This window comes from Dicentrarchus labrax, unplaced genomic scaffold, assembly GCF_905237075.1.
Source record: "Dicentrarchus labrax unplaced genomic scaffold, dlabrax2021, whole genome shotgun sequence".
NCBI classification, from domain to species: Eukaryota; Metazoa; Chordata; class Actinopteri; family Moronidae; genus Dicentrarchus; species Dicentrarchus labrax.
Genome location: NW_026136708.1, coordinates 18,704,890 through 18,724,890, shown reverse-complemented (window position 1 = coordinate 18,724,890; position 20,001 = coordinate 18,704,890). Strand labels below are relative to the sequence as shown.

The 20,001-nt window shown below is 40.1% G+C and overlaps 1 protein-coding gene across 2 annotated transcripts in view; it reads right to left on the bottom strand.

Annotated features, from left to right (window-relative positions):
- Nucleotides 1-20,001, bottom strand: part of usta (uronyl 2-sulfotransferase a) — a 53,261-nt gene that overhangs the window by 22,643 nt on the left and 10,617 nt on the right. Inside the window, exon 2 of one of the 2 annotated variants that reach the window (XM_051408039.1) lies at nt 6,994-7,110. The exons of the other annotated variant lie outside the window; for it this stretch is intronic. Within the exon in view, the coding sequence (XP_051263999.1) occupies nt 6,994-7,110 (117 nt within the window). The remainder of the gene's footprint in view (nt 1-6,993; nt 7,111-20,001) is intronic. 2 annotated transcript variants of the gene reach the window in all.

Below are 20,001 nucleotides of genomic sequence, written 5' to 3'. Positions count from 1 at the left end.
ATAGGTTGAGAAAAGTCTACTTCTTAAGACACATAAAGCATGAAAAAAACAGTGTACACATGTATTGTCACAAAGCTAAAGAAGGGATGTTTTTCTTGGCTCATGAAAAGAAGATCATGTCTTAGATATTAAAAAACAGGAAACTGGAGGCTCATAAACTTTCCCACATTCCCATTTTTATCATTTAACAATACTGGGAAACTTAAAGGCAGCTTTGCTTTTTTTGCTTATTAATAACGGAAGTTTCTGGCAAAACAAAGACCCATGGTTTTCCCATTGACAGTGAACCTGTGAGCAAGATGCTGTCATTTTTTTGGCTTTGACTGATATGTTCACTTGTTCTTCTCCTTGTCAATAATCTATCATCTTGTATGTTACATGTGGTTTTGAGTAGATATTTCTAACCTGACTCTTGATAGGCTTCTGTTGGTATAAAGGCATCATTGTTTTTAATATTTTTTTATTGTTTCCACATTGATCTGATTCATTTAACGACACTTCCATTCCATATTTTTCCCTCTGCCACACCCTATATACAGTTTCAAAAACAACACTTGGTATTTCCCTTCAAAACGTTCACCCTCATCTCTCTCACTCTCTGCGACAGTCACCCAGAGAAAACAGTGTAGCTCTTCTGCATTAATTCTGAGGATGTCATGAAGAGTTACAACCTCTTTATACAGTATATCAAACACTGTGAAACTGTTTTATGAGAGAACAATGGAGCTCATTCAAGGCTACCCCACACTGATGGTCTGTGCCATGCGTTTCAGCCCACTCGCCAAATCCAGGCCCTGGCTTCAGACAGCGGCCTTTTCTTTGACTGTTTCCTCATCCAGACACACAGAGACGCATCACTTCTCATCACATTTACAACATTCAGGTGGTTCGCCCATGCAGGAGAAAGGGAGAAAGACAAATTGGAGTGTGTGGGGGGAATTAGGCTATAAAGAGAGGGAATATTACACAAGAGAACAATATCTCCTTGTGTCTCAGAAATGTGATCCAACACACAGATGAAAATAGCAAGAAATGATGTGTGAGCACACACACTGTTTTACAACCAGCCAAAGTTTCCCACTTGGCACACACTTAGAGATGTTATTACTGTATATGCTTGTGCTGGAAGTGTATTGTATGACTTTGTAAGTACTGTTTATACTTATAAGATAGTGGTGTGTAAGCTTTGAGTAATTAGTCTTCCACTGAGATCCAATCTGCCTCAGTTTGGCTCTGTTGCAATATCACACACACACACACACACACACACACACACACACACACACACACACACACACACACACACACACACACACACATACAGACAGACAGAGAGAGAGAGACAGACCAAAGTTAGTATATAGAACCTGCTGTGGGTGTCTTGTGGCTCATAAATTCATCAGGAGCTGGATGTATAAATACTGACACACCTGCACTACTCTCCCCCTCAGGTGTTTTTTAGAATCTCTGTATCTGTCTATTGTCTCTCTTTCATGACTTCACACAGTTTTCCTGAGGAATGCTGAGGGAGGCGTGTGTTTTCAGCTCTTCTCAGAGGCATTTGAGGTCATGGTGGGGCGAGGATGCAGAGAGGCCAACATCTCCGTTCCTTTCTCTGTCATCCATCATGGACAACCACCCCCCACGACCTCCAACCCCTCCCCACCACCCGTGTGTGCTTCTCATTAGCGTTTTTTTGGAAAGGAGATTGGAACTAATTTTTTCCAGGGCACGAGGCTCGTAAAAGCTGACAGCTGCCCTCCGCCCCCACCACCCACAGAGAGGAATATGAACTTAAAAAGCCACTGTACGGTGCACTGTACTCATCGACCCCATTGTACTCTGATGCACTGTTAGAGGTCAGCAAGGATGTTACTCTTTGGCTTGATTAAGAAATGTTTTAATTCCAAAACAAGCAACAGCCCCAACAATTCATAACAAAAATTGTGGCTGCATTTTTGTTGTTTACTTGATTTATTACTAATCTATGACTTCCCTTTGCACCCTACCCTTATGCTGTGGTCCAGTCAACAGATATAAAAAAATAGTGATTTGTTGTTTTTATACTTTTTTTATACAGATCTATTAGTTTATGTAAAAAAAAACCCTAATGATTAAACAAACGAGAAACCTTTACCTTTAGACAGAGCCAGACTAGCTGTTTTCTGCTGGGTTTTTTTTTTTCGTGCTAAGCAAAATTAGCCAGCTGCTTGCAGTAGCTTCATATTTAGCATACCGTCATGACAGTGATATCAATCTTATCGTGGAATTCTTGGCAAAAGTGAAAGTGAATTTGTGTTTTATTTTCCAAAATGTCAAACTTTTTCTTAAAACATGTTTGAAAGCAGAACAGCTAATGGAGAGGTGTGTCATTGTGGATCTGGAAAAAGGATTAAGACAGCTTTTATCCATCTCCAGCATACACAAAATGTTTTTAACCAACAAAAGGACTTCACTTAAGATTCATCTGTGAACAATGCGGATGCACCTATGCGAGATTTTGGATCAACATGTCGGATAGGACAGTGCTTTCCACCTTCATCCAACAACAAAAGGAGGGAATATCTTTTGGAAGACTGTGTTCAGTCTCTCTAAGAGAGTTCAAAAGACTTGTAAACAAGGAGAACTGAAGCTATTCTGGCTGCTTGTGGTGGCCCAACACCTTAATAAAACACTTTCTCCTTTAATTTGTCACGTATGTATGTAGGTACTAATAATACATGGGTCATGAATGGTCAAGGGAAGAAATGGTTAGGTAGGAGACGGCGTGTGTGTGCGTGTGAGTGATTGAAGGAGAAACTAACTGGAGTGTGGGTATGCATAGGCATGTAGCTAAATGGTTAATTGGATTACTGTGTCACAAGATCCATGGACTCACCTCTGGCTAAGAGCAGCTGCACAACCATTCCTTAGTACAATTATCTAATCGATACTGAAAGATGGACAAACACAAATCGGGAATGCTTTTAAGTTTTTATCAGTGAATAGAAAACAGTCTATAATTTATCCAGAGAAGTCTAAAAAACAAAAGAAAATAAATAAGAAAAACATCCAGAACTGTTAAAGTATATGTGAAGCAGACTGTGGTATTGCCATATACAATCTGTTCCATTTAGAAATTACAACATTTTATATGTGGATGTTAATTCCATTCCCACAATAGATTTTCAAAGGAGTTGTCTTCACTAAATTAAGGCAAACTGTGCAGCAGTTAAAAGCTTATGATCTGCAGAACAAGACGCCTCCACAAATCAACACGTTTTATGATTATCTGAACAACATATGCAAGAAATAAAAGTTAAAAGCTAATACTGTACATTTTCAAGCTGAAATGTGATTTATATGCCAAAACAAAATGTGGAGCTCTGTGAAGCTGATAATTGCCATGGATGTTATTTTCTGCATGAATCAAAAATCAACAGGATCTAATTATTGGGAATCTGGTTATTGTGAAATCTGACAAATTTCCCACAAGCTAAGACTCTACTCACACCACAGCAAAGCACTATCAAACATCTGTATTCTTAATATGTGCACACTAACTATGTATTTACATAAGTGGAAGCATCCAATTAAACTTAAACAAGAAAACAAAACCAAGGCTTCCCGCTGCTCCCGTCTAGGAACTTGTTAAAGCAAATTACCACTTACATCAATTAGTCACCTCATTAGCTGAGTTGATTGTTTTCTCCAGTGAAAATTTTTGATTTTCTTTGTTATTAATTCAGAAAGTAGACTTACAACAACCTGTACAGTTGCATCTGACTCATACATCCTTGTCGCTACTTTCTTAGAATTTTTCTGTCGCCATATTCTGTCTCTGGCACAGGAAGATGACAGTACCATTGTTAATCCTGCCTACAACCTTCCAACTGGAGATAACAGGCGTCACTGAGCACAACAACAGAAATATTTGAATTACTGAAAAAAATCAGAGATGTGGAAAGCGATTCAGAAGTCTGGAACCAGGCAGAGAAAATGAGATGCCAAAATAAATCTAACAAGGGACATGGAGAAAACATAGCATTGGTCTAGACACTTCATTTTATCATACTGAAAAAAGGTCAGTTATATTTCCTGACAAAGTTTATTTCACCAAAGTAAACTGTAATGTAGAGATATCGACATTTGTACAGGAAATAACTCAAGCTTTGACCAAATCATTCCAGAACAAGTCCTTCAGGCTCTGGAATTTTCCCTTTGGTGTTGGCTCGCTTCAGGAATGCTACAGTAAGTTTGGGAATTTCATAAACATGTATTTAGAGCATAGACCATTTCATTTGCTTTGTGAAATTGGCGACCTAGCTAAGTAGAGCTTAGGAAAGAACACATCCCAGAATAGGCCGAGGTGGGAGCGGGAACCGCACAGGAATGGCTGCTGAGAATACGGCCAAGAGGATATAGGCACAGTGTTGAAGTTAAGGGGCCTTCGCATTGCGGTGGGACACGACTCAGAGCAAAGATGGAAGGTTACAGAGCAGTTGCTCTGGAATGTTCTACGAGTATGTGAAACCAGATTACAGGTTATACAGACTGGGAAGACAAAACTTTCTCATCCTTAACCACATCCTGCTGTATTTTCTGTATCTACCACAGACGATAATTTTAGAATGAAAGGTGTGTGCTTGCTTCGAGTCACTGCTGACTTTGTTATAGGAATATAGTGCATACTTTTTGAATTAAACACTGACAGAATGGGGAAAGGAAAAAGTGTGAAAGAGTCTGGGCAGATAGATAGATAGAGATCCCATGACAGTCTGCACTGCAGTCAAAAAATTACATAACTTCTGTCAGACCCAGCTGTGTCACACATACCCAATTAAACTTAGACACATGTCTATGGTTACAGTCCTTACTAAACATTTGTGCCATATTTGAGAGCACATACAAACAAAGTCAGTGTGTATGGGTTACACACATGCTTTTCTGTGTGTGTTTGTCTGTGAAATGTGTGTGTGTGGTCACCCAACCCTTTGATTTGGAGTCGGGGAGTAGCCCTCCATTAAGACCAGTAGTTTGACCCATACCTAATTACAGAAGGGAGTTAAGCTAAGGGTCAGGGTCTCCACCCACTACGCCCTGCTCCACATCACCCCTCAGTAACTCGAGAATAAACAATGGTCAGACAACTTTGTGATATAAATATAAAGGCCATGCCCGATATGTTATTGCAGGTGTCCAAATGCCAAAACCTGGTGGGGAGACTAATTTGTGGACTTAATGCTCCCCTAAAATTTTGGTTAGTCAAATGGAATAGCAGGGCTGTAAGATCATACACACATGCATACAGATGTGCAGGGGTTGGGAGACTTCAGGATGACTGTCAGCATGTCATTTGTGGACACCAGTGGTTGCCACCGTGTATACTGTACGACAGGGACGTACCACTGAACTGATGACGCAGCAAAGCAGTGTTGACTCTGGTGGCTGTGCAGCCATATGCCCAGAAGTCAAAAATAAAATACAAACTTCGCTGAACAAGAAACTTAACCATTTCCAATACTCCTGTTAAAGTTCTCCTCCACTCAGAAAACATGTTTTTCTTCTCATTTCTGCAGTTGAATTGAGTTTGACACTAGAAGGATTTGTTCACATCTATCTGCTGCAAGTGGAAAGTTTCTCTGGGCTCATTGAGGGGTGGGGGCCTACAAGAAAGATTTGTGACATCACAAATAGTTTGGAAGTCAACCCTGGTCCAGTATGCAACTTATACAAGTGTGATGTAGAAACTTGAAGCCACCAGTGCACATACACTGAGAATAGACCACAGTGAAGTAGGAGACATCTTGTGTCCAGCAGGAAAACTTCAGAAATTAAAACTTTTGCATATTCATAGATTCTGGAATTTTTAATGAGGTAGAAATGTAACTTTTTTACAGAGATTATTGTTCCAAGCAGATTATTTGTAAATAGGTCTTAATACATGTCTGGAGGGTATCTTAAGAAAAGAGGAAATAGGAGTGAATCTTTTTTTTTAAAGTCAAAGGGTAAATTAGCGCTGTAGATGACAGAGATACCATATGACAACCCATAGCATTCATAGCTGTCAAACTTTGAAGTACTGAACAAATTTGAATCAAGCGATTGATCGGTTCTGTATTTAGCCACCAGTGCATTCAAAATGTATGTCAAAAATAACGCACTTTGAACTGTCACTTTCAAACTACCATCAGTAGATTTCACACTTGGCAAAGTAACTTTATCTAAAGGCCCCCGGCTGAGTCATTTGATGTCTCAAAATTTAAAGTGGCAGTCAATGAGGCTGAATGAACCCAAGCAAAGTGCATAAAATCAAGTAAGGCAGTTGGAGCATGCAAAGCAACCGCATGAGGAGTAGTGGAGCATCACCAGCTTAAAAACTCAAAGGCCATAGTGCTGCAGGATTCCTGAATTTAAGTTTAAGGGAAAAGAGGATTTCCATCACTTTTAGATCAAATAAAATTTCACAGCAGACAGCAGGGACTGCTCTCCAGGGGCATGCAACAGGGTGTTTTTGCAGTACAATCAAGTTAATTTAGGTAAGTGAAGTACACTGAGTATTGCTCTTGGGGTCACTGTCACTTCACCCTTTTGTCTGCACTGATTTTCTACACAAAAACCAGTATGAATCTTGACCTCTTGAGACCTTGATCAGGCAGTCTGTCACAGAGTCTGTGAGCACTGGAAATCAGGTAGCTTTGAAATGAAGAAATGAGCCATGAAGTAGAAAATTGGGCAAATAGCTGAAACCCTAATAGATGTCTGACACCACACAGTCAGAGTAGGAGAAGTATTCACTCATCAGCTAGAGAGGCAGTGGGGCGAATGCGTTTTCTTCAATTTGGGCAACCATGTCTATATTGCAAATAAAGAATCACACATCAGAAACGGAAAATATTATTATTCACAGGATGTGGTAGTGTATTTCCCATAAGCTGCATACTCAGTCATTTAATTCTGGTGAATCACTTCCCCTTCTGATAATACCAGAGTGCTTGTGCGATTTGTACATACCTCGTCTCAGCTTGTGGACAAGTGGGTATGACACCAGCTGTCTCGCTAGCCTGTCCTTATGGGTAAAGAGCCTGCCGGTGCCCATTTTGATTGACCAGTGATTTTTCCCAAACACATCTACAAAAGAAGTCAAATGGAGGGGACTTTTTAAGTGTTACTTTTAGATTGATAAAGAAAATTGAATAATAACAATATCCACTGGGACGAAGGGAAATTTCCAGTTAATTAAGTTTGTTAGTTCGTGTGTTAAAACATAGTGGTCGTAAATAATGGTTGTATTGTAAATTTGTAATGGTGCAATAGGTTAGGGTTACTTGTGGGAGGGGATTTTAAATTGCATTTTGTATAACCTATAAAGCTATAAAAAACAAACACAAAAGATTGCCAAGGAATGCTATGGAAAGAGGGAACAAATGTCAAAATATATTTCTATGTGTGATGGCATTCATTCAAAGCATGACCAACTGTATGGTGTAAAACTGCACATTATCTTGTCAGCAACACAAAGGAAGAAAGGAGTAGAATAAGTTTTTTATCAAAGTAAAAAATGCCAAAAATTCAAGTAATTTCTGAATATTTTAAGATAAAATAATAAATAATCTTAAACCCATGTCAACAACAACAACAACAACAGCAGTAAAATTTCAGCAGCCAACTCATTAAAACCAACCACAACTGGGCAACTGCTCGGCCTCTGCTGCTTTGCACCAGCTCTAAACTCACAAAACACACACCAGATGTGGAAACGCATTGTGCTTAAATGGTTGGGTCCCAACAGCTACACACAATCACCACTGGTGACATCTGTGCCATGCACAAGTGGAACTGGAATGAAAGCTCATGGTTTTAGAGAGTAAATTAAGCAGTTGTGAGATGTTGCGCAATTAGCACCAGCAATATGTTCTCTCTCCACATCACATTGTGTATTTGTCATCTTGCTCAGACAAGTCTTTTCATGAATAATTGTCTAATTAGTTAAGTATGAGCTGAAAACATATTGTGAGCTTTCGTAAAAAGCTTTTAAAAACAGAACTTTTGTATGTGTATTAGGAGTATAAATCATTAATTACAACACAATCTGGTCTTAGTGTATGAAATACAACTAGATTAAAATACCTAACATTAAAAACACACAATTGTTTATACCAGTGTTTTTTTTCCACAATATCTTGACTGGAAGCTTTTACTATAATAGTCTCTGAATTGGCTTTTCTGCAGAAGGCTCTGTCTGAGTGAAAGAATCCAGAAAAACACCCTGCTTTAATTGTTTGTTTACAATACAGCTCCCTTGGCCATGAGCCTCAAACAAGCTAAATCAGTTTGTGAAAGAATCCATCTTCTTTTTTTTTTTTCATAACTCTGAAGCCTATCCCTGTTTTTCTCAGTACATGTATCAATCTTTTTCATCGCCAGCTGAAGCAGAATATGTCCCCACCCCCTCAAAAAAACTCCTGCATATGTTGAGATCACAGGGACTGGACGGACAAAAACGGATTATGATGTGTTATTATAACTCCTTTAATCATGGCAATGCCGACTGAAAACAGACAACAGCCGGTTGTGGGGACTCAAAACAATCTACACCCTTGTTTTGGGATTCAGTGGTGGCGCTGCTGAGTCACAGATGAGGCATGCTATAGATAAATCCAGAAAAACACACAAAGAGCTGGATGCACACTCATGCCTGGATGCACAATCATCACCAAACCAGATATTTTAGACTGCTGGTGAACCAAAGCTTAAGATCTATTTTGTATTTTTGCTGGCCTGTCCTGATGTTACCCATGAAGAGTTATTTTTCTGCCTCCACTGTGAACAAACTAAAAAGCAGGCCTTATGAACACTATGGGTGAGAAACTCCTGCGGTCACATGCCAAGAATCTTTGCTTTATATGTTTAACTGTTCCAAACGAATACAAAAATGGCTCATGAGTCTTAAACCTGCAGGATTTCTCCCACTGTGAGTGATTTCACACTGAGCGTCAGCTATCTGCTTGTTTTAGCTTTCATGCTTGGGTGTGCATGTAGCCACTGAGAAAGCCTGGAAACTGGAAGACCTGCAATGTGCTCTATCACAGTCGCACAGAGCTGCATGCTTAAACCCCACAGCCAGGGACACACAAATGAAACACACACACACACACACACACACACACACACACACACACACACACACACACACACACACACACACACACACACACACACACAAATCAGTGATTTAGAATTTAAAGGAACAGTTTGACATATTGGAAAATATTAGCTTTCTTGTTGAGAGTTAGATGAGAACACCCATACCATACTGATGTCTGTATGCTAAATATGAAGCTGGAGCCAGGAAACAGTTAGCTTAGCTCTAAATTAAATCAGCCTACCAACATCTCTGAAGATAATTGGCGGCTGACTGTAGCTTAATATTTAGCATGAAAATAAACTATCAAACTATTCACTTAAGTTATCTCCTCCCCAGACTCAAAATTACAAGAAAAAAAACAGCATTTATGTCTGCAGACATGTTCATGCACACACGCAGAAAGTCTGGGCTGTGCTATGTCAATCACCTGTCGCCCCACGCCCTGTGAGACCCTGTGTGGGGGTATGGGTAAAGTTCTTGGTGGAAAAGAGGAAAGAGGCTGAATGGGGGCAATAGAGTGAAGAGAGAAGACAAAAAGTACCATATGAAGGAGGGATCAGACGGAGCCAGTGTATTACTACAGAGAACCAGAATTCCTCTGGGTTGGTCATGTGACAGAAGAAACAGATTCAGGAAAAGCAGCTGGTGTAGTCTACAGCACAGCGAGGAAATGAAAAGAAAGACAAGTCAGCAGGGAGAGACGGAGAGGGGAAGAGTGAAAGACAGTGAGAAGGAAACAGGAACAAATTTTTATCAAATCAGTTTGTGAGCACACTGCGAAGGTCAGCAAAGGAAGATTAATTTCACTCTCTGGCAGCTGAGGCTTCCCCAACTGCCTGAAATCACTTCAACAGAGAAAAACATAATGATTCCACCAGGAAGAACAGATTCATGCACACACAGAGGTAGATACAAGTACTGTATATACAGTACATACACTGGCACACATACACACAAGTACTGAAATAAATAAAGTACTTATTAAACAAGGTGTTCCTCTGGTTTATGATATCCAATGTGATTATTTGTGACATGTAATAAAAATCAGGAACCCACACAGAACACAAAATGACGATTAAGGGCTGTAATGATAAAGCAGTATTACTGCTTATGAAGTGTGATGGGGTTTTATTGCTTCCTGACAGGATTTGTTGGCTCGAGGGCTCAACCAGCTGTGAGAAAGACCCTTGTCTTACTGGTGATGGCAGGAGATACATGCATTCCTCAGTATATTGTTATAAGCTATGACAGAACTTTAATCGGAACAACGTGTGTCCGTGTGTGTACGTGTCAACCATGTGTGAGTCAAACATTCACAGACAGAAGAGCTATTGATTATGATGCCTCACGTCTCAGATCTAACATCTCATCTCTGTCTGCAGCAGCAGTCCTTATCAGAGTCTGCTCACCGGCGAGCACGTCGGGGACGGTGCTGCAGCTTGGCCCTGCAGAACAAACAGACTGCATAAAGAGAGCCTGTGTGGTGCAAAGTCTCACACGGGAGTGAGGGACAGAAGAGAGGAGGAGAGAAGAGGGGAGGGGAGAGAGAGAGAGAGAGAGAGAGAGAGAGAGAGAGAGAGAGAGAGAGAAATAAAGGTTTGTGAGACCAGATTATGAAGGACAGAAGAAGACAGAGGAGCGATGCTCAGTGAAATGATGGAATGGAATAAGAGAAATGAAGTCCAAAAAAGTTAGGTAGTTGTAATAGCTTTTTGGATAGGCTTGTCAAAACTGAGACCATGTCATAAAATATTTCCACAGGGGGAAAAAGCGAGCGCTCCACACAGTACAGGACTGTGGTCCTGTGAAGCGTGCTACTTTTCACATGGGCCCCAACAATAGACCTTTATAGGACTGTTACCCTGTTCTGTTAGACACAGAGAGGTGTGATTTCAGCACAGAGATGATGCATTCCAGACATATGGTAAATTATCGCAACAGTATAGGTCAGGCACTATCACTGCCTATCAATTAACAAGACATATGAGCAATGCAATGGATTCTTTTGGTATTAATATCTATCTTAGTCCATACAATTGTATTAAAGAATATTAAAATGATTCAAAATGTTAAAATCCCACCATAACGTCCATAAATTAATTTGTATAATATGAATGTATTTTTATTTTATCAAGACAATTATACATTGATGTGCTAGGACATAGAAAACTAAAAATATGAAATCTGAAATAGCAAAGTACTTGAGCCACAACCTTTATAACAAAAACATCATTATTGTCATCATTTGGGCAACAGTCCCTATTCAGAAGTCCTAGTCACTGTGGAAATAGTAAATACTAGTTGGTCAAATAAAATATAACTCAGCCTGTGTGACAGCAAAAATAGATATGCAACAGCACATGAAATGGAGAAAAACCCCATAAAACAAAGTAGGAAAGCTGCCTCCACAATAAACTCCAAACTACTACTGGAGAAATGGAAATTTCATAAATAGGCATATTCACCATAAACTGACAAAAACAGTCACATACAGTCAGAAATGTTTCTATTCACTGCTGACAGGAAATCAGACCAGGAGTGAAGCCAACACTAGTTCAAATGCCAGGAAATTTTCCACAAGTGTTCAATAGCTGATTTATTTAAATTAGACAACTGCTTTACTTTAATTCCCCTAATACATCATAATTATAATCGTATTTGGGTAATATCTTTCTTACCAAATTACTACTTTGGAAGAATTAAACCCTTCCAAACCACGACTCTCCCTCTCTACCTTCGACTGTTTTCCATATAAAGCAGCGCTGTGCAGACGCAGTCTAGTCGCCAGAGTGCTCTTGCTAGTATGTGCAATAATTTATTGAGAAAATAATTTAAAATCTGTACATGCATGCACACAATGCTTAGTATCAGTACTTTGCATGTATGTTATGTGTGATTTGAGCATGTGTGTGTTTTTACATGTATAACCTAGTCTGTGAAACCCCAAACCTCTCACTGATTGCACAGTGGATGGTGGCAGAGCTCTGTGCCTGCATCATCTGATACATAAATACTCTTTTGACGGAAACTGCTGTCAGCCTCCATCTTGGTCGGCAGCTCTGGTCAGTGCCAGGTTAGACCGCTGCTGGACCAGAATGTTGCCACGCCCTTGTTTTGTGCTCAGTTCTTTCAGGCTATGTGTGTGTATACGTGTGTGATACGTGAAAGCTGCATGTACAGTGTGGTTGTGTGTGTGTGTGTGAAAGGGGGAAAAACAATGACAGAAAAAAGGTTTGCATTTGTGTGTGCAGATGTGTGAGTGTGAAAGTGTGCAAGGACATTTTACAGTACCCGTTACCAAAAGCCACAGGATGTGCGTCTGCAGCAGACCACCTTGTACCCCATGACATCACCATAGTTCCTCCTGAAACACCATACACACACACATGCATACACACACACACACACACACTTCCTTACACGTTATTTTTTCCCTACCCTCATCAGGTGCCAAATAAAGTGTATTTGCCATGTGCTGACCACATGTAGGGGACGGTGATTTGCCACAGTGAAGAAGAAGAGAACTTTAACAAACTTTTTGAACAACAGTTGAGGTATCACGTGTCCCACTTGCATTATCAAAAACATGTTTACTGCCTGCAGTTCAAAGCATCCTGGCTGAAATAAAAATGTTTTATCTAACTGAAGTGAACAATCTAAATGGAGTGACAATGTTTGAACAGTATGGTGATAATGCAGTGACAGGCATTTGGCACTTCACTGGACCACAATGGCCAGAAAGAGAGCAAAGAGCAACAACTGAGCAATAAACAACAGATGGCAGCTCCCACTTCCAAGAACAGCAAAAGAGTATTTATAGATGAAGCCTTTGAAACAGGCTGCATACTGCAGTAACAATCAGGGCATTTTAAAATCAATCCACCATCATCATGAATCAAATTTAATGGCACAATCTGAAAGTGAACCACAGCCTGTACTGTCTGTCTGCTTGTCTGTACCATCTGACCACAGCCACCAATAATAATCACATCCAAATATATACAACAGCTAAAAGATAAGTGGAAATAGAAGAGCTTTGGTTTTAGAAGCAGATGTAATGTAAGATTTAAAGTGACTTGATTGAGGAAGTACAGGTAGCATGTTGTGTAAAATTATCACTTGGGTTGATTCATGGCTAGGGTGCACGGCAATCAATGGCACTATTATTATGTAGGGATTGGATACAAAGTATAAAATAAGGCAACTCACCGAGACTACATAAACTAAAATTCAGTTGACTGACTCATAAAGTCTGTGGCACAATCCGACTGTTTGATAAAACTGAGTAAGGAAGCATGAAGGAACTTCAGAAGTAGAAGTTGTATCCATAATATACATCAAAGTGTTGCCTTAAGGTAGATACTGGTTGATCTGCAGGTTGTGAGAGGCATTACTAAATACCAGAAACATCGAGCATATTAGGACAAGTATCTTGAATAAAGTAAGGGTTGAGGGGTCTGAAGCTCACTAGTGGCATAGTACAGAAGACCAAATAATCTTTGCCCACTTGCTTGACGACAGTAGAAAGAAAAAAGCTAAAACAGAAATGTGTTTTGTCATTTGAACATGACTACATATTGGTAATTTTTCTTTTACCCATTCCTGTGGGGGGTTTTTTGGCACCCAAACCCAAACCACAAGCTCTAAAGGAGAAGCAATGAAGAAATATACACCTATTATGGGTCATTAGGAACCTAATTTTCTTCATAAAGTGGGTTTCCTTACAGTACCAGCAGAGTGCCAAGTGTACATGTATTCCTTCTCTGGCAGAGGCAGGGTCGAAGGTGCTATGTCTCCCTCTGCCTCTGCTGTGTTGAGGGTTTCATAGCGTATCATATCTTGGTTATAGACAGCACACTGAAACCCTGTATTGCACTCTCCCAACAGGCACCCTGCTGAGCCCGACATACACTCTCTCTCTCTCTCTCTCTTTCATTCTCACACACATATAACCACTGTACACATGCATGCAAGGCAGAGGCAAACAAACACAGCATCCACACGCCGAGGCTGTTGATTCATGCTAATACGAGCTGGTAGAGCTCCACGGTGCTAAGGTGAGGGAAACTCTCTCACCCTTGACTGGCCTCTCGGAAACGTGGGCATGGCTTCAAATTCAGGCCAAACACTAGCTCACAGAGAAAGCCGCGGCAAGAAATAACTAGCTTTCATTCATAAACACCATCTGATGGGCAGCTCATTGTCATTTGAGGGCAGCTATGATGATTAACTCTCAATTGCGGTCGGCCAGTCTGGATTTGAATGGCAAGCATTCATTCATGCTCTGTGACTGGCATGCATTAATCTAGTTTTTACACCTTTTTTGATAAAGAAGGTGTGAAAAATTAACACTGGGTGGAATATTGAGATGGTATGGACAGTAAAAACTAGAGCAGAAAGAAAAAACAAATTCCAGGACAAACACTATAGGCTACTGCATCCACGCCCAATTTTAAACATATTGGTAAAGTAAGAGCTGGATCCAAGTTACATTTGAAACCTCAGTATGTCAGTGACATTCTAGAAACGTCAGCGCTAAACCACACAACAACAGCACTGTTCATGCATTTGTCCAACAGTATTTGCAGCCACTCATGGTCATTTTTGTTCATATGCTGCTGCTCACAGTTCACAAACTCAGACAGTCTGGACTGGCCTGTAATCATCATGTCACGTTGCTTTTAGCTCTGCCTATAAATAAGCAGGAATCTGTCCGACTCGTTAAGACTCCAGTCTGGGAGATGACATTGTCAGACGGATTAAAGAAAAGGAAGAGTCAAAGATAAAGAGGGAGAGAAAAGATAAAGGAAGTCAGAAAGTAAAGGACATCTGGCTAATGAGGAAACAATGTTGAGCAGGACGGTCTACTATTTCCCCCAGTTTCCCTAAAAAGCTTTTAATATTCCAAAGCACAGAACCAGAACGCACAAACTCCTCGAAAGCCTGGTTTGACTGGTGTGGCTTTCAATCTCTGTGCAGCCGGGAAAGATGGGAGTTGTTTTGAAGAATAACCCACATGGGCCCAGTTTTTGCTGGTCCCTCAACCCCTTTATTTAGACCAACCCACTGGGATCCTTTACTCTTATAAATAGAGAGGCAGCAACTCCACCACAATCTTTTTTATGTTACTGACATATATGTGACAGAGCGATGTGTGTCTCTCTGTTGGTGAATAAGATAACTGATGATTGGCACAGGTTGGAAGTTGCCTACTCACTAATGTACTACCACTACTGGGAAGAATCAGTTGTGTAGAGTAACTATACTCAAATATAATTTTGAGGCACTAGCCCTTTGCTTGGGTATTTCCATATTTAAGCTACTTCATACAAATACACTGATACCTTTCAGAGGGAAATAATATACTCTGACAGTTTATTATACTTTTCAGATTAAGATTTTACTTACAAAACATGTAATTGTTTAATAAATTATGATAAATTCTTATAGATTAAAAGACAGAACGGCGTAGCTCATCCTCAATCTACAGCAACAAAATGCAGCTTTTTAATAACATTCTATATATAATAATATAACACAGGGAGAAGCCATGCCCCATAATGAATACTTTTATTTTTCATACTAAATACATTATGCAGATACTTCTTTTTGTTATTTTACTTAAACACAGGACATTTACTGGTAATTGAGTATTTTTGCTATTTCTAATTTTGCTAAAATACTGTAAATGATCTGAATACTTATTTCACTTTAGGGTAGTTAAAGAGAAAATACACATTTTAAAAACAATATTTTTTTCCTTTGCTTACATATTAAAAGGATCTGACTGTTTATTGATCAGTTGTTTGATTTAGCTTCATTTGTGCTTTGTAAAGATATTTTTAAATATGTAAACATAAAAATGACTCACTCTCTGAATCATGTCCACATGCTGCCATATATGTGCAGTGAATTGTGGTCATTGCAGTTCACTGCTATGATCTGAGCACTGGATTCTTTTGTTTAACTACACTAACAGGAAACACCAGGCATATAATTCCAACAGGGTGCATCATAACACCAGAAGTAAACAAAATATACTTGTTCCTGATGTTTCCTCTGAATGTTTTGCACGTTTACTACTCACTATAAGCGTGCTGCTGTCTGTGAGCGCAGGCTAAGCGTGGCCTTGAAGATCGAGCCTCTCTTTAATTTAGCAATGTGGGCTAGGTTACGCTAGCTGGTGGTCAGCGGTTCGCTTCAGCCCTTCAGAAACACCTCATTAGAACAGAATGGCTAAGTATAGATGAGCCGACACTAAGCTACATGCTAGAGTCACGACGCACAACAACCTATTATGAAATATTCAGGAAAGAGAGAAAATATGTCAGGGTCATCTTTAGAGTCGAGGCCAGAGGTTCAAAAACACTTCCATAAGGAAGATGGATGATGATGGCTTTCATTTTGTGATTTCGTGGTCAGCTGCTTTTAAGAGACTTGTGTTTTTTTGTTTTTGGAGAGGTTATGAAGAGACAGTTAAAAATAAACAGACTGGCTTATGGAAATGAACAGTAATGTTTGCTGATAATCCCCAAAGGCAGTGATCTCAATTTTACAGGTATCTTATCTCTTCTTGTGCTGTATTTTGAGACTGTATATTATATACGGTATATATATATATATATAAAGCACATTTAATTTACAGACATAAACAAAAGGTTTTTTTTTCTCTCAGACAGTGAAACAGCAGCCATTTACACCATGAGATTATATGAATCTGTCAAGTATGTCTTGGTATCATAATTCACAGCGAGCTTTAATAGACTGCAATCAGTACAAATAGTTTTCATACCAAAGGCAGTCGTACTGTACAAGCAGCACCTACGCTGAAATGTGATACTTCTTTACACATCAATTGGCAATCACACATGAAACATGGATTAACAATAACACGTAGACATGAATGGGCACACGAATGGGTGGAGGAAGATACAGGAAAGCTCAAAGAAGACAGTGGTTTTGAAATCCTGCGGTCGAGTATGTAATGGAACTGCATGTAGTGATTAGAGACACAAATGTTCCAGCTGGCAATACCACACGGCCAATGCACCCAGTGGCATGGCTCTGTGAGTGTGTGTGTGTGTGTGTGTGTGTGTGTGTGTGTGTGTGTGTGTGTGTGTGTGTGCCATGCACATACACTACACTGCATAGGACAACACAGAGGCTGCATCTGTTCGCTTAGAGTTTGCTGTCCAGGAAAGAATTTCAGTGAAAGTTTTCTGCAGACTTGCAGGAGAGGAAACAAGAGGAGGAGAGAAAAAGAATACAGTGAACTGAGAGAAAAGATACACGGCAGGAAGATGTAGAGGGAGAAAGTGGCAAAGGAACAGATGGGAATGGAAAAAGAGGGAGGGAGACAGAGAGAGAGAGAAAAGGGAGGCTGGGTAAACAGTGGGAGAGAGCAGGGTGATTCTTGGGGTGAAAATTTGTGGTAAAGAATTAGAGCAGACTTCGGCAGAGTGATGGATGGATTTACAGGACAGGCAAGTCCAACTGGCATAAATTCGGTCCAGTCCGAGCCAGACTGGTGCAGCAGGAAGGTGCTGGTGGGCCAAGAGGCAGGCAACGTTGTTCTGGGCCAGACCATTGGAAACACTACACAACCAGGATCTGGGCCAGTGAACCAGGCCAGACAACTGATGGCTTTTCAAGGGGCGTAGCACCACTGTGTGTTTAAGAATCAGCCCCAAACTAAACCTCAAGCTGGGTTTATCTGAGGTCCTAACATGACCTTTGAACTCTTGTTAAAGTTTGTAGAGATACTAGTGTATTGTGGTGGGTTACATTCCTGAACCTCTCTGGTTGGTTACAAAGTAACGAAGGTGAAACCTTTAAATTTCAGTCCATCACTCATTCAAACACACGCTAGTCAAATGCAACCATCACACTGCAACCATGTAATTATCACCACTAACCACACCCACTGACTCCTCTGTTGAACCAATATCCTGCTGAGAATACGGACTCAACCTCAGTTTTGACCAGGACAGGAAAAAGAAAAAGTTCTTGGAAGCTGGCCGTTTGTTTGCGTGTCTTTGGATAAAGAATTTGTTAACTTTGGACTGTAATACTTTCACTCAAGATGTCTCTTACAAAACATCTGGAAAATGTGGTTTCTCCGATAGACCAGAACATTTGTACAGGGTTACGGTTGCAGCTTAGAGCTGCAGCGCTACAGTACGTGTCGGCTGCGGCTTTAGCAGTTAAAGGATCTGGGGGGTAAACATGAAGAAAGAAAAAAAATCTGGATATTGAAGAGTTGACAAGAGTTGAAAGTGTGACAGGTGATGGCAGAATGTGGATTTTAGCACTAACCCTCACTTTTTTTGGGCGGGCATGACGTGTTGTCAGTCACATTTTGCACTCCTGTCTTCGCATAAGAGACTGGAGTTGAGGGAAAAGTATATGAGTGTAGAAAAGTGGGACACTAAAAAAGATGGAGAGAGAAGTGGCGGGAGACAAAGGTGGGTTTCAGAGAAGGAGAGCACATTTTGAGACAGAAGTGTGAGATTTGGCTGAGGTGAGGTTTGCTTTCCACAGGGGACGACCACATTCCATCTGAACATTTCAAAAATGCTTTTCAGGCCGCCCTCAGAGCATCCGCCCCCTCCTTTTGCCATCAGTACATTAATCTGTCTCAGCCCAGACAAGAAGCTCTAGAGCAATGAAATATCCTTATCCTCTAAGGATAGTTACTGTAGTAGTCCACCTGTTCAAGCAGCGACAGGAAGAGGCACTACTGATAATAGCATTAAGATGTCTGATGTGGAATGCCGTGTAAAATGTAAAATGGGATTTTAAAAAAAGCTGAGAATTTCCTCAGTCTTAAAGTTAGCAAAAGAGAAGGAAAAATAAAAAAAGGCATTAAGCTATATCAGATTTGACAATAAACACTTAAAACTAGTATTATGGCTTGTATTGTGGAATATTGGCAGCGCGCACCTTTTGCAAAATTCACATCCAAACCCTTTCAGTGTTCACATTTTGTCTCTAGTGTCAGCAGGCAGTAAAATGATAATAATAAATAAGTCAGCTGTATTTCCCCTAAAGGGTGTCAAAACCTTTGGTGAAAATTTTTAAGTAACTGAAACAAAAGCCTGAAGTAGACAGGTAGTACTTCAGGCTGTTGTCTCCGTTACAGAGTTATGACTTTCTGAGTGACAGGCAGAAATAAAGACCTGTTGCATAAGGCTTTGTTTGGAAGGGGGCTTGGAAGGGGTTATATGACATCTCTCTAGCTTTTCTCTTTATTTAGCTTGGCCTTCAGATATTTGGAGTGGCTCTGTAAAAAGTATCTTTCTCTAAACAAAAATAAATGCATTCTTTCTAGCTTGTGTGAAGAGGGTGTTTCTTGCAAAATACCTAAAGTTGGAGTGTAAAGCGCAGGCCAGCTCTTAGACAAAACTAAGGAAACTGTTTCATTGCAGTGAAATAAAAATTGAATTTATAAAGTCATTTCTTGCAGCAGTTGCATATTATCAATTAAATAATTCAGTCTTTTGTGTACGCAGCTGAAAGAACATTAGTGTGTGTGAGAATGTGTGTGTGTGTGTGTGTGTGTGTGTGTGTGTGTGTGTGTGTGTGTGCGCGTGTGTGTGTGTGTGTGTGTGTGTGTGTGTGTTTTCCCAGTCTTCCAGTATTCCTGACTTCATGGAAACATAGTTTTATCACTGTGTAATGGTCTTTCCTTAATCTGAGTCCAGTCATGTTTCATTGGAGACCAACTGGGAGCTTTTGAATGCATCTAACTGTATATATATGCCTGCACAAATAAGTTTAAGCACAATCACAGTCTTCGAAACTTTATGTTAGGGGCTTTTGGGGCAAACAGGTCTGTACAGAGCAGATGAAAGAGCTCCATAATCATAAAGGCT